The sequence below is a fragment of the Aspergillus sclerotioniger genome (assembly GCF_003184525.1).
Source record: "Aspergillus sclerotioniger CBS 115572 chromosome Unknown BO94scaffold_1, whole genome shotgun sequence".
Classification (NCBI taxonomy): Eukaryota; Fungi; Ascomycota; class Eurotiomycetes; order Eurotiales; family Aspergillaceae; genus Aspergillus; species Aspergillus sclerotioniger.
Window position 1 is genome coordinate 882361 of NW_020290991.1, and position 13743 is coordinate 896103.

Genomic DNA, 13743 nt, shown 5'->3' on the forward strand with positions numbered 1-13743 from the left:
GATGAAAGTATAGAATCCCACCATACTACTTGCACCCACAAGGACCAATTTCAGAATGAAAATGCCAGTTTTTGCGTTGATGGGTGTCGCACATTGTTTGAAGAGGACCTCAGGGGCTGCAGCAGGGTTTAGACTCAGAAATGGCCGGGTCAGAGGGGTTAGACTAGGATCTTGGTGCGAGATGCATACATGGAATCTTGCCTTGCACGGCAAGTAAGGCCAAAGTGCCGAACACTCTCAGGAGACTGCGGGATGCTGGGGGATACTAGAGGATCCTGGTAGGTACGGAACAAAGTCCGGTCTTCCAGATTAGGCAACCCGGATGACGCTCAGCGGGGAATGTCCAGAACCAGTCAAGCGTGGCTTAACCGGATCGGGAAGGTTTACACCCGCCCTACGAGGCTGCCTCGGTTGGACTCTCTCGCCATCCCCAGTACCCTTTCAAATTATCTGCAGTGTTGGTCGACTGGAAATACGAAAATGTTGTCTCTGATCTTTGGGAATTTCTCTCACAATGCTAACAATCGCATTCCTTCGTCACAATGTCTTCATATTGAGACACAGTCCCGGTTCATTCCCGAATTGACATCCGGCCAGGACCGCTGTGTTGGCAATTACATGCACAATATAGTATCTCACAAGTGAAGGTGCAACCATCTCCATGCCTGATAGGCAAGGCTGTATGTTGGTCAAGAGGGAAGATGCGGGTATACGTTCCTTTGGGCAGGTTGCGTAGGTTGCGCATTGCCTGATGAATGAAAAACATGGACTAGTACGGCTGACCGACAGAGCTCAATTTATATTAATCCGCTGTAGGTTGCTGGTGGGAGTTTGACGAGCTGGTGTGATTTGTCCGGAGGGAAAAGGCTCAGCCGAAATTATTCCCCGCCTCGGTTGGGGGAGGATTTACCCCAGCTTTACCCCGCAACCATGACCCTGCATCTCTGTTCCTCATGCTTTCTCTAGATCCGAGCGTCAGGGTCCGGTCATGAATCCCTGCAAGTGGTCTGAAGGAATTGTCGCCAATGACGCTGACTATACTCCAACTTTGGCCAGTCTTCGGCTTCTGTCAACGGAAAGATGGGTCGATTGCGGAGCTCGAAGCGAATTGTTGATGAGCTATGGATACCACATCCCCAATACCCAGCATCGACTTCCATGGCTTTATGAGCGACACACAACACTATGAAAGACAGGACTTAACTATCGTCATACTGAAGTAGCAAATATTGTGATATTCTGACTCACTGAGGGATTGACGGAAGCCTGCCTGACAAAGTGGACCAGGTTCGGCACCTCGGACTCAGGCATGGCATCATCTGGGGAAATGGAAGAGTTTGACGGCTGATATCTTTTCCTGAAAGAGGGGAGCTTTATAACCTTTACCCCCTTCATGGGCAGTTGAACTATTCTGGAAGTCCGCTGCCTAGCATTCTCGCAAGGTGGGGGGGGGGGCCTACTGCGCTGCTGTGAAAAGGTATATAATCAGCTTTCCTTCTGCCCAACTTTCCAGATTAATCCTCATACAAACGCATAATCAATATGCTATTCTTACGTGTTTGTGCACTCACGGCTTCTTTAATATCCAGGGGCTTGGCCTCCCCCATCTCCCCAGCCATAAGGGACACGAATGGGGAAGGACTCCTCGTTCAAACTTCTAGCGGCCCTATACAAGGCTTCTTCAACCAGACAGCCCCTGATGTTCGACAATTCCTTGGTGTCCCCTTCGCAGAGCCTCCAGTGGGTGACCTTCGTTTTAGTAGTCCGGTAAGGAAACAGTCCAACGGGACGGTTAATGCGTTTGCACTACCTTCGTCCTGTATCCAGCAGACCAGCAATACCTCCACAATCTACACAACCTATGAGAAGGGGTTTCGAATTGCTGGAGGGGACTCGGAGGATTGTCTTTACCTGTCGATTTGGACACCTCGCATTGAGAAAATCCAATCGCAACAACGCCCACTTCCAGTGTTGCTCTACATCCCTGGAGGGGGTTTCACGAGTGGAGGTGAAGCTTCGTTGTACAAGATCCCCGACAAATGGGTACAGAGGACACAGTCCCATATTGTAGTAGTGATGAAGTAAGCGACTGGAGTGCCTACACAGACCATACGCTTTTCTGACAGTGTTCCAGCTATCGGGTGAATGTTTTTGGCTTCCCAAACGCTGCAGGACTAGTTGATCAGAATGTTGGTTTTCTGGACCAAAGAATGGCGTAAGTACCTACGAGATAATAGAGGGGACTACATGCTAACAGACATGTCATGAAGTATCGAATGGGTAGAGGCCAACATTGCGAATTTCGGCGGTGATCCCGCGCGAATCGCCCTTTGGGGCCAGTCCGCTGGAGCAGGCAGTGTCACAGCTTACTCCTACGGATATCCCGACAACCCTATTGTCGCTGCTCTTATAGCTGACTCGGGTGCTCCGGGTATCATTGACAACAAAGACTACGCCCATACGAACTTCACTTTCTTGGCCGATCTTGTCGGCTGCGGTGGACTCTCTACAGAAGAGATCAGCTGTATGCAGAATGTGTCTGCACGAACACTGCAGACTGCTCTCTCAACTTACTCAGGCTCACCCTCAATCTCATTCATGCCATCTGTCGATAATAAGACCGTCTTTGCAAATTGGACCGAGCGTGCAGTTGAAGGAAAGGTCGCCAAAATTGTAAGCCAACCTTCCCCAACTCCCTACCATAGCAGCCCTACTGACCGGCCCAGCCTCTGTTAACGGGGAGCAATACAAATGAAGGCGCCGGGTTCGTATCATTAACCCCCAGCGGACCCAGCGAAGCCACTCTCTTCAACCTAACCGAGTCCATAATCGCCTGTCCCGTCGCGGAGGAAGTCAAAAACCGCAATCTTGGAGGTCTCACCACATACCGGTACCAGTACGCAGGAAACTTCTCCAACATCTCACCATTACCTTGGTTCGGAGCCTACCATAGCTCAGAACTACCCCTTTTATTCGGCACACACTACGAGTACGGTGGTCCGTCCACCCAATATGAGTGGGACGTCAGCTATGCCATGGAAGCACTGTGGCTCTCGTTTGCGGAGGACCCTTCGCGCGGTCCAGTCCGGCTTTCCATCGGAGATGCTGCAGCCAATCCCAATAACAGTAGTTACTTCTCCTGGCCTGCATTTGAGCAAGGATCATCGAATATGTTGCTTTTTGCTGAGGAAAATAAGCTCATGCAGCTTGTTGAGTCGGGGAGGATTGATGACTTTTGTTCTGGTCTTTAATTCTCTAGAATGATAAAGATATGTTTCCTTGCAGTGTCTGAGAATATAACTGTAAGGTATAAACCCCACCTAGACTCACCTTCATCAACTGGGAACCGTTAGAATTATTGGTTATGGGCTTGTACATTCGCGTAGAAGCAAAAGCACTCATCGGGATATGCAGACTTTGGGACGTAAGATATAGGTTATGCAGTCCCAAAATGCATTGAATCATTATTCTTTAAACCCCTCCAGCTCTTAATCCACCTCCAGATGCGGAGGCCTAGGCGGAGCACCAGTCTCTTCCAGGTATGACGCCCTTGTCCTGCGACCTGGCGCAGGAGAATAATCTCCAACATATCTGGCATTCCTTGCCACACTGCGAGGGGTCGATCGCGGTCCCTCTGCTTCCGTCGCTAAATGGTAGCCCTCTTCGAGATGATCTTCGACTTCTGGGTAGATGTCCTCGTCATACATCTCTTCTTTTCTTGGCAATGATCTCGGCGGAGCCCTCGAGCGAGGCGGCTCAGAGGCGCTCACGTGGGAGCCAGGGCCGCCTTCGAATCTACGTCCGGGAGCGGGACTCGGGGCATACATGTCGTCATCGAGGAATTCGTCCTCTGGATATCGCTGGGTTTCGTACATCGGTCCTCGTTTGCGCCCGGAGGAGTATCTTCCAGCTGTGACACGTCCACCTGCTGAGCTTGCATATGGAGTCTGTCTTTGGGGTGTTCGGGCTACCACGTTACGTCGAGGAGGTTGTTCCACTGGGTGGTTGTCGGAGTCGTATCCACTGAAGCTATCGTATGCAGCGGGTTCCCGTGGGAGGCCGGGCTCGTACGCATCGTATCGAAGGCCTTCCATGTGGGCTAGTTTACGATCGTCGGCGCGTCGGGCCTTGACCAGATATCGGTCGAATTCCTCGATTGTATCGTTGACTGTCCGGAAGTGCTCTGCGGTGAGGACTACCGGTAGGTCATTGTCGGTCGATTTGTCCCGTTGGTCGAAGAGGGCGAGACAAGATGCTATTTGCACGGCGTTGCGGATCTGCCGCCCATTCCATGGGCCTCGTCGATGAGTCCTGTAGGTTTTCTCGTATTCCGTCTTAACAAACTCGATAATTTCCTTATCCATCACGTGGATATGTCCATTTCCAATAGTAGTTCCTTTTGGAACCTTGTCCGTCCGAGGAAGCCGCGCCAGATTGCTGGATAGGATGGAGATAGTATCGTCACAGTTCAGGTGAGGGTAATAGAGACTGAGATGCACTCGTGAACGGAATGCTTCGTCGAGGGCCCCCACCCGATTCGTAGTAAGGAAGAGAATACCACTGTAGTACTCCAACACCCTTAGAAACACTGCACAGGGTTAGCTGGATTTAGTTGGAGGTGGATGTTGGTAAATACCTGAAACCAAAGCATTTCGTTCAACATCAGTTCGATCTCTCTGTGTGAGAAAAACATCGGCCTCATCCAGGAGCAGAATACAATCCCAGAGATGAGCAAAGCGAAAGATATCCTTCAGCGACTTCTCGACAGCCTCCGGAGTTGTTCCTAGGTCGCCGCACGTGATAGGAAATAGAGGCTTCTCAAACTCCAGCGCCACTGCCTCAGCAGTTGCTGTCTTACCTACTCCAGGTGCTCCGTGCAAGAGGATCACTAGTCCTCGTCCCTTCCCTCGGATCATATCGGGAGTATATAAGATGGTATCACGAATTCGCTCGCGCTGGACCTTGGCAAAGTGTGATGACACCGTTGATCGGATAATTCTCCTGTGTCCAGGCTTTATCTGCACATGGTCCAGCGTAATCTTCTCGTCGAGTACTCGACGTAAGTCGAAACTGTGAACATCCAGCCGCGTAAATCTCCTCTCGCGTAGAACGTATCCGAGGACTCTTCTTGGAAGAAGAGCAAAGTCCTCATCGGACCATGTTTGCTTCGAGAATGTGTCGTTGTTGTCTATGTAGGGGTTTTTGTTCTTGTAGGCTTGTGCTTCCTTCGCATATGTATAGTCTTCTCGAACCAGCAAATCCTCGTTCTTTTCATGGAACCGGGGGTATTGATCTTTCCCCCATAGTCGGAAAGAGACGTTTTCATCAACAACCGTGGCCCAAGAATCGTGGAACGTTTCTTCATACCGTTTAGTGTCGACGGGATAGGTCTCTGGGACGTGTCTCGATGCCTCTTTGATGTCAATGATTACCTCACTCTCTATATGCTCGGGCTCATCGGTCTCAACACTCTCCTTGAAAATACCTGTTGATAGGCTCCACCCGGAATAGTACTGATGCTTGTTCTGCGCTTTGACCAACTCCTTGAAGAGCTTCCCGGTCTCGGCCTGCGCTTTGAGAATTGTTGCATGGTCGGGGTGAAATCTCAGAGGGTAACATGGCAAGGCAGTGACATCTTGCTCGCCGGAGAAGTGAGGGATTTCCAGCGACTGCCATATCACTCTTAGTTCCTCCCCGTCATGATCAAAGCAATATATACTCCACCTCGCTAAAGAGTTTGGGACAAACCAGCCCCCGGGGTCCGTTTGCCACATGTGGTCTTCCGGCCGGAGAGATGCCAGGCGGAACACATTCTGAATAGCAGACTGATGGCGTGCCTTGGTACTAGTAGCCACAGATGGGACATAGACCAAGTCCCCCGGGCGGAAGAGGAAGGAGAGTTCGTCGTATCGGATCTTGTTCGGGGTACTCCTAGTCACATGCTCGAATCTCTTCCATAAAGGCAGTATCCTTTCTTCCACAAAGGTGACATAGCATCGCATTTCGTCGATGGCGGTCGAGTCAGACGCCGCATCCGATTCTTGCTGGTCAGACACCAGTTTCTCCAGCTTTTGCTTCATCCCTCTGTGAAAGTAGGCCAAAGCATGAAATGGGCGGCAAAACACACAAACTGACTTTGGAGGGGCCATGCTACTTTCATTCCACTCCCCGAGTTCGGCAAGCCGTCGAAGGATTTCCGGGGAGCGAATCCGCACTCTCTGGAGCTGCAAGGTCTCGGCGACTCCTTCTGACGGCGCTGCCATCTCGTGAAACTCGGTGGGAGGTCCAGGATACGCTAAGCGCCTTTTTTTCTCCCGTTCCAAGTCCTTCCACCAGGCAGAGATACTGACCAAAGCTTCAATCGTGTAGTCGCCGTTGTCGTCCGCCATCCGGTTCATGAATCCTTGGTAATCATAATATTTAACTCCCACATTAATGTTTCGATCTCTGAATGCATCTTCTGCATTCCAGCTTTCTTCGTCCACACCGTGCTCCTCTTCGCCGTCTGTCTGGCTGTCGTCATCCGTGTCATCTGCATCATCCGTATCATCACGATGAGTTTCCAGCTGCTCAGCATCTTGGTGGGCACTCTGTGACCTGGCTTCCTGTTGGGGGCTCGGATCTTCCGCTGTGTTGACCTCATGCAATGCATCCGAGTCGTCTAATTGTTTCGTGGAAGAGTGTCCAGGGCTTTCTGGCCGATTTGTGGCCTCCATGGCGGTTGCAATTAAGACCCTGCGGCGGGTCTGCGCTCAATTTAGTCTGCTAGAAATGTCACTTCTGAGTAGAGGATATCCCTCGCGGTGCTCCGTGTGCAGCCGTCCTGCAGATATATAAACTTGTTATCAGACATCTTCAAGTCCTCGAGTCGGGACAGGGGAGTGGGGGCCAATTCCCCACCTCGGCTGGCGACAATTGAGATAAGTCTCTCGCAGCTTTGCAGCATGGTCCGGTGCCTCGTAATGTGGCGTGTCACCGGACTCGGGATCCAGACTAGTGCTCACTGCCATAGTGAACTGTCAGGGGCCAAGCGATACTAGCCACCCAACTCACGAATAAATAAACGGCATGGTCTGCAAAAAGCAAGGTCGAAAACACTGCTGGTCAAGTGCATACAGCGGCCGGCCTGTTATTGGGGGAGAACAGAAGATCAGTCTCACTAGCGCTTATGAAACTCGTATCAGAAAAAAGCAAGCCGAGAGCTAAGTATAGATAGCAACTCACTATTTACTCGGAGAGTGGGACGGAGCGTTGAGTACAGAATCAGCAATGACCCCCTGCATATAGCAGCAACAAGCAGATAAGGATCCCTGGATTGAGTTCCTAACTGCCAGATGGCACATTTCTTCCATGGGCTGCGGAAGCCAAAGGCAGGCGCGGCTGACGAGGCTGGGAATACGAAAAGCCGGGCGTGGATCGAGCAGCGGGGCCGCGACTTTCACCCCGCCTTCGCCGTCGAGAGCAAATATGACGAGCTCCAGGAGAGATACGTCCCCGCCGAGCTGGCCACTATCAGGTACGACTCGCTGTCCGTTGATCTTTCCACGATCTAATGCGCTCACAGAGATCTGGAAAATCTTCTAAAACAACATGACACCACCGCGTCACCCGACGAGCCGAAATTTTATCAATACTCATGGCAGATGGTTCTGAAAACACTAGATGAAGCGAGGGAAGCAGGCTCATCTCGCCACGGTTTTGCGTCCGCTACTATCCAGGGTCTGGAGCTGTTGTCGCCGCTCAAGGATGTCATACCAGACGAATACGGGCTGAATGTTGTAAAAGGGGTGTTGGGCCTGGTTTTCGAGGTGATGCGATCTGTCATTGGGTTGAAATGCTACATTTCACTGACAAATAAAGCTCAGACGACGAAGCGAGGAATCGAAAATAGAGGCAAAATCTTGGAAGCCTTCGAGACCGTTCCCGAGACTATTTTGACGATCCAGACGGCCTACAACTACTTAGATCCTACCGAAGATGACGAGGCGCTCTGTAAGGATTTTTGCAGGACCCTTGTCAGGACGTTGCCAGGGTTGCTTGATGTCTTGCTAAAGAGGCAGCCATGTATGTCCCTGTTGTTATCCGCATTCCCTGAACAATGAGTAATCTCGATCATCAGGGTACCGAAAGGTCAAGGAAGTCCTAACTTTAAGAATTCGGGAGACGCTTACGGTCGATCAAGTTCTATCCGACTGGAACCGTTACTTCGCGACCATCAAGGAGCGATTGGAGCGCATGAAGCTAAAGAATTCAGCGACCACGGCCTATCACAGCACGGAGTCTCACCGATTGGGTTTGGAAGCAAATGAGAACATAAAGGTCCTTCATGATGAGCTTCATGGAGCACGCAGCGACATAAAAGTCCTAGTCGCTGAGGTAAAGAAGCAACTTGGAGCTGAGTACAGGGAGATTTTTGCCTTTCACAAGGAGCAATCTGGCGCGCAAGCGATGACCGGGCTCTTATACGAGTTCAGGGCCCTGTGGAAGGAGTCTCGAGAAGAGTATGAGACCCAACAAAGCCAGATATTTCGCTTGGAGCGTGGTAAGCTTTCTCTTTGGGATGCTTTGGACAACAACCTAACCAACTGACGTCTACCAGCGTACTCAGATCTGACTCATGAGAACGAGGCTCTTCGCTCATCCATTTCACTCTACAGCACGAGTTCTCGGGATACCGAATCCACAGCAACGGTAACACCAATTGAACTGCTTGGAATACTTGGCATCTCGCCGCACATTGCGCCTCAAGACCTTGATATTGTCCTCCAAGAAGCCAGCAAATATAAATCGCGGTCTCTCGGGCGAGTGGGATGGCTTGCTAGGACTGATGAATTTGCTGAGTGGCTTCGTGCCCCACAGTCATCCCTTCTATTAGTGGATGGTCGTCTGGACACCAGCCCAGCAACGATGGTCAGCCCGATGTCCGTATTTGTCTCGACGTTCATATCCAGCCTGATCAACAGCCCCGACTGCCTACCTCTATTCTTCTTTGCATCGCTACATGATGACAAGAATGGAGACGATGAACTCAGCGGTCCCACCGGACTGATGCGAAGCCTCATCACGCAGCTTCTTTTCAGTGACAAGCTTACCTCCCTAAACTTACAATTTCTCAATAAAGGTTTCCTCAACGCCTGCGAGGCTAACAATATAAAAGCACTTTGCGATTTATTCAGACGTCTGGCCTTGCAAGTGCCTCATGATGTGCAAATACTGTGTATCCTCGACGGAATTGCGGTATATGAACTGGAGCCAACATGGGGGGAACAGATCGACTACGTAGCCGCCTTGTTTCAGCGACTCATTCGGGAATTGAACGAGGCCGATTCACTGCGGATGAAAGTCTTGTTTACTTTTGCGAATCAGAGTCTGCAAATCTCCGACAGGGTGGAAATGTATCCTGATATGTGGCAGTATGTTTCACTGGCAGCTGGCCATGTGGATCACCTCGCCCGAATGGATTTTCTTTAAATGGAGCGATCCGCGTGGGATTGAGGTATGTTTATCTGAAGAGTTGAATCAGGTAGCAGTGCAAGGTACCATGATGGAATCTATCTTGTCCACCTGAACGAAGTATCTGTACTGAAGAAGGGGCGTCGGGGAATCAATAATCTTCCACTCTATGGCTATTCCAAGTTACGTATCGAAACAAATGACATGAAACCCAAGTAAGCTGAACTAATACAGCCCTTTAAAGTACTGCGAGTCCCCAGGACTAATACTGATCAGGTGATCAGGTCACGTCCTGCTTACTTGTCTTGGTCCTGCAATCGTATCATCACTGGAAGCAGGCCAAGACCAGTCTTTCCCAGTCTTCGACACAGGGGTCGGGGTTTGGATTAACCCATTCGTTTAGCACCTCAAGCTTGCACTATCCTGTTCAGTGAATGAGAGTATATCAGGAGTTATAGTATCGAGATAATACTGAAACATGAGACTGAAGATCATCGGACTGATTGCGGAGATGGTATCCGTCAAGCTCTGGGAATTAAATTCGTACGGCCCGAGCCTTATGCAAATAAGGACCAGTTCCCCACAATCTGGGGTTGACACCGGGACGGTGCATCCTTCTCCGTGACGTAGTGATGTATGCCAACGAGAATCTATTTGTGTGCGTTGGGAAGCTGTGATATATTAATGTAAAGGGGGTAAAATTACACAGATAGGGATTATAATTATACATTATATCAGACCATGCAGCATGTATCTTGTGCCGTGCTAAGGGTTTGTCATTGGTGATATGCTAATATAACATGTGCAAAACCGGGAATCTGTCAATCTCCCTTGTGGAGATGGTTATCGGGTTGAGATCCAAGCTGGACCGACGGTGTCGGATATACCAGGTGAACGATCAAATCCCACGAAGCCTTGCTGGACACCATAGAGCTCAATCTGGGTATATGTACAAGGGATGAACATCGTTGCCACAAGGTTCGGAGCAATTTGTCGATCCGCGGACATATCAAGGAGAATAGTGTCCAACCACCATGGATTTCTCAAGCCAATGAGAGCCAGGGATGGTATGCATTTCCTGGAAATATCGTAAGCGGAGAATAAATGTGAATCATTCTGCAGATCTATACCAGGTCAATGTCAGCGTACAGCGAGGGAAGAATCGTTCCACTCCTTCGGGAACGGCCCCATATTCCTTGAATTGGCAGGGGCGGTACCTCGCCGGAGGGCAAGTGACGCGGCCCAGTGCGAGGGAGTTAGCTGGTGGTGGGACGTCCCAAAAGGTGCGAGGTAAGCTGACCTCACCTCGTGTAGGAACGGGCGTCGTAAAACAGCAAGCGAGTGTCTGCAGGAAATCGGGCCACGCGGTGTCCTCGAGTTGGCCACCGTGCCCCCCTGCAATGATTGTCCTCCATGCCCATAGCTTAGTCATATATAGGGGTCAAACAAATTGACAGGCCTCTGGTATCTTCTTGTGTTCCTGGATCCCTGTCCTGTCAGCCCCTGGACGATGGGAATCGGAGTATGAAAGGGAGGATCGGGACCGGGACCTATCAGGGGTGGAGGATTGGAGGTTCTTCTGAGTGCCGGTGGTCACGGGGGGCGCTAACAGCGGGTGTTGTGATCGCTGCTGGGAAGCCGACGACGTTGACGGAGGCACTGGGTTATCCCTCTTGGTTGCCTGCTGCTGGTGACCATGGTTAACGACAGTGTGATCCATCCCTTTTTTTTGACGACTCACTCTGCTCTGGGTCAGTACTACCGCTGCTTGTTGTCTGGATTTGAAGAGTGGGTGGGCTCCACCTGGTTTGGGCACTATAGGAAGAAACCATGGCCTGTGCTTGGGGTGTGCTGCTCGGATGGTTTCGTTTGTCCCCTTTCACTGGGCAGCACCGGCAAGCCCCGGGGTAAGGCAGCAAAATGGACAGGTCAACTTGACCTCTTCTGGGGAATGCAGAGGTGCAGGCTGCAGTCAGCGTGCAGGCTGGGAGTGAATTGCAGGAAGAGGGAAGAGTGGATGGACCGACCCAGCCGGGTCACCTGGACGCGGGCAGCTTTTGCCTCATCGACCATTAAGGCTGCAGGCTGGAGATCTCCGGCCTGTCTTCGTTCCTGCCCTTGCAGCTGATCCCTCCCCCAGGCCCGCCCACCAACCACCGCCGTCTTCAAATACAAAGAATTTCCCCTGGCTCGCCCCGGCCTCGTCTTCCCGCCATTTATCGCGATCGATTCCCTCAGGACCCCTTTCCCCCCTCCTCCCTCCCCCCTGCGTTTGGCGGGCAAACCCTGCCCCTCAATTCACCGCCAGACGCAACACTGACAGCATCGCCCGGCCAGTGCTGACATTGACCTCACTTTCACTCACATGCAATCCCCCGGCCTCTTCCTTTTGTTGACCATGTAGCTGGCTGGGACGAGATTTGAGTTCAAGCTCCTACTTACTTCTGAGCTAGACCACAGCCTTGGCACTTCTCATCATGGAGAGTCTCCCCAAAGGCTTGCTGACCACGGCGACCAAGGTATCGACGGAGCTGGATGGCATGGGCCCGGTGGATGTTGGAGATGTTGTGCAGCTATGGAGAGGTGGGCTCGTCCGCGCCTTCCTTGTCGTGAACGTAACATGTCTCATTGTGCCGCAGTCTACAGTGCCAATCCCTCAGCGCACGATGACGATGTGGGATACCGACTCGAAAACTTCTTCTGGAGGATATGGGGTAGCCAGTGCCTGAGTCAGAGTCTCCGGGGATCTACGCTAGCCAACCTGTTTTTGCGTATCTCCGATCCCAATCCGTTCAGTTTAGTGCAGTTGAGCAGGGTAAGGATGCTGCAGAGCTAGCACACGGTCCGCATACATGTCAAGGGACTTTTCTAATCTCAATAGGCGGCGAAAGCAGCTCGATCATCCACGGAACAAAACGAGAGAAAGATTTCGGAAAAGCCAAGCGGTAGTAGCAGCAAGGTGCCACTTCATCCCATCTTGAAGAAGCCTAGAAACGGAAGTTCCAGCGGTGAACCACACAAGACAACTCGTCTGCTTCTCACGGACATTGACGGTCAAAGCACCACTCGCAAACCATCGAATCCCCCTACTCCAGTTCCCCCATCCGCGCCCACGATGGGCGACACTGCGCCCCGGCAGACGCAGAAGAAAGCGTTTGTTGTGGCGAGCAAGGCAAAGAACATGAAGCGTCGGCCTGTCATCATGCGACGCAAGTCCTTACAGCAGTCGTCTGGTACTAGTTCTGCCCGTGCCCAAAGCCCACAAGAAAGCCCACAAGCAAGCCCCCCACAACTGACCTTGGGTTATCATGAAAACCCTCCTACGCAGGAAAGCAGCAGTGTATCTGACGCTGTGGCCGGTAAGCACTGCGAGGATTTCAAATGTCCTTTTCCAGACCTTATTGTGTCTCCGGAAGACAACACGACTGGACCACCCAGCAAAGGTCTTTTTGCAGAAGACGTGTTGGAAAAAGCAGTCAGCGAAGATAAACCCCAGGAGGAGCAACTACCCGATCTCCCGGCCTTGTTTTTGTCTGATCTGAGGGAACTTCTCGACACAGACCGTCCAGCAGAAGTGTATGTCAAACCCCCGCCACCACGTCGAAGAGGGTTCTATTCAATCAAGTCCTCCCCCCCTAAACCAAACTTTTTCTCATCCAGTGCATGTCGCCGCTACGATGCACGATATCTGTCGACGGAGAACTACGAACAACCGTCTTCCATGAAACTTGTGGATAAGAACTTCCGACAGCGGTTCTCAGATCGAGTGCGCCAGGAGCAGGTTCTGGTTTCTTCCATAGGAGCGCCCGAACCCGAGGTAGAGCCAAAGGCAGCACCCCCCAAACCGATCCGGGCCGAATCCAGTAGCACCATCACCAATGCCACTCTTTCCCCCTCCCGGTTCGGAGACTCGCACGGGAATGCATCCACGGCGCCGAGCTCCACCGTACCTTTCCGAACACCATCCCACGATGATAGCTCTGCGTTTTCTACTGATCAAGACAGCACGGACGAGGATGTACCGTCTCTGCTGACGCCATTCTCCATGCCGCCCAGCCGAAGTCAGCTCAGTCTAATGATCGAGCGGAGTCGACAGCCAGGGACTGAAGAGAATGAGCAAGTCCGGCGTCAGCCCGCACAGAGCAAGACAGAAATTGCAGAGATTGAAGAGATTGAGGAGATCAGAGAGTAGGACGAGCTCCGCTGAGTGAACAGCATGCATAAGCAAAGCAACAATGGTTCAATATCAAGACATTAATCATGCATCCATACATGTACTGCAGGCATAAT

At 51.5% G+C, this 13743-nt stretch overlaps 5 protein-coding genes across 5 annotated transcripts; 3 read left to right on the top strand and 2 right to left on the bottom strand.

Moving 5' to 3' along the window:
- Positions 1-1542: 1542 nt before the first annotated feature.
- Positions 1543-3251, top strand: BO94DRAFT_561901 (carboxylesterase; the record flags this gene model as incomplete). Its single annotated transcript, XM_025614250.1, has 4 exons — positions 1543-2081; positions 2135-2215; positions 2271-2673; positions 2727-3251. The coding sequence occupies 4 exons, from the start codon at positions 1543-1545 to the stop codon at positions 3249-3251; spliced, it is 1548 nt and encodes a 515-aa protein (XP_025473203.1).
- Positions 3252-3488: 237 nt separating this feature from the next.
- Positions 3489-6716, bottom strand: BO94DRAFT_552067 (AAA family ATPase; the record flags this gene model as incomplete). The annotated part of the gene is made up of 2 exons (XM_025613572.1): positions 3489-4588; positions 4637-6716. 2 exons carry the CDS (start codon positions 6714-6716, stop codon positions 3489-3491), a joined length of 3180 nt encoding a protein of 1059 aa, XP_025473204.1.
- Positions 6717-7334: 618 nt separating this feature from the next.
- Positions 7335-9471, top strand: BO94DRAFT_453448 (uncharacterized protein; the record flags this gene model as incomplete). The annotated part of the gene is made up of 5 exons (XM_025607566.1): positions 7335-7516; positions 7565-7799; positions 7866-8064; positions 8120-8542; positions 8600-9471. The coding sequence occupies 5 exons, from the start codon at positions 7335-7337 to the stop codon at positions 9469-9471; spliced, it is 1911 nt and encodes a 636-aa protein (XP_025473205.1).
- Positions 9472-10148: 677 nt separating this feature from the next.
- BO94DRAFT_529832 (uncharacterized protein) lies at positions 10149-11310 on the bottom strand. The gene is made up of 2 exons (XM_025610536.1): positions 10584-11310; positions 10149-10531 (listed from the first exon to the last, which is right to left on the bottom strand). The coding sequence occupies exons 1-2, from the start codon at positions 10883-10885 to the stop codon at positions 10297-10299; spliced, it is 537 nt and encodes a 178-aa protein (XP_025473206.1). The 5' UTR covers positions 10886-11310; the 3' UTR covers positions 10149-10296.
- A 620-nt stretch (positions 11311-11930) lies between these two features.
- BO94DRAFT_580294 (GATA-like domain-containing protein) lies at positions 11931-13645 on the top strand (the record flags this gene model as incomplete). The annotated part of the gene is made up of 3 exons (XM_025615317.1): positions 11931-12036; positions 12093-12268; positions 12335-13645. The coding sequence occupies 3 exons, from the start codon at positions 11931-11933 to the stop codon at positions 13643-13645; spliced, it is 1593 nt and encodes a 530-aa protein (XP_025473207.1).
- Positions 13646-13743: the final 98 nt, after the last annotated feature.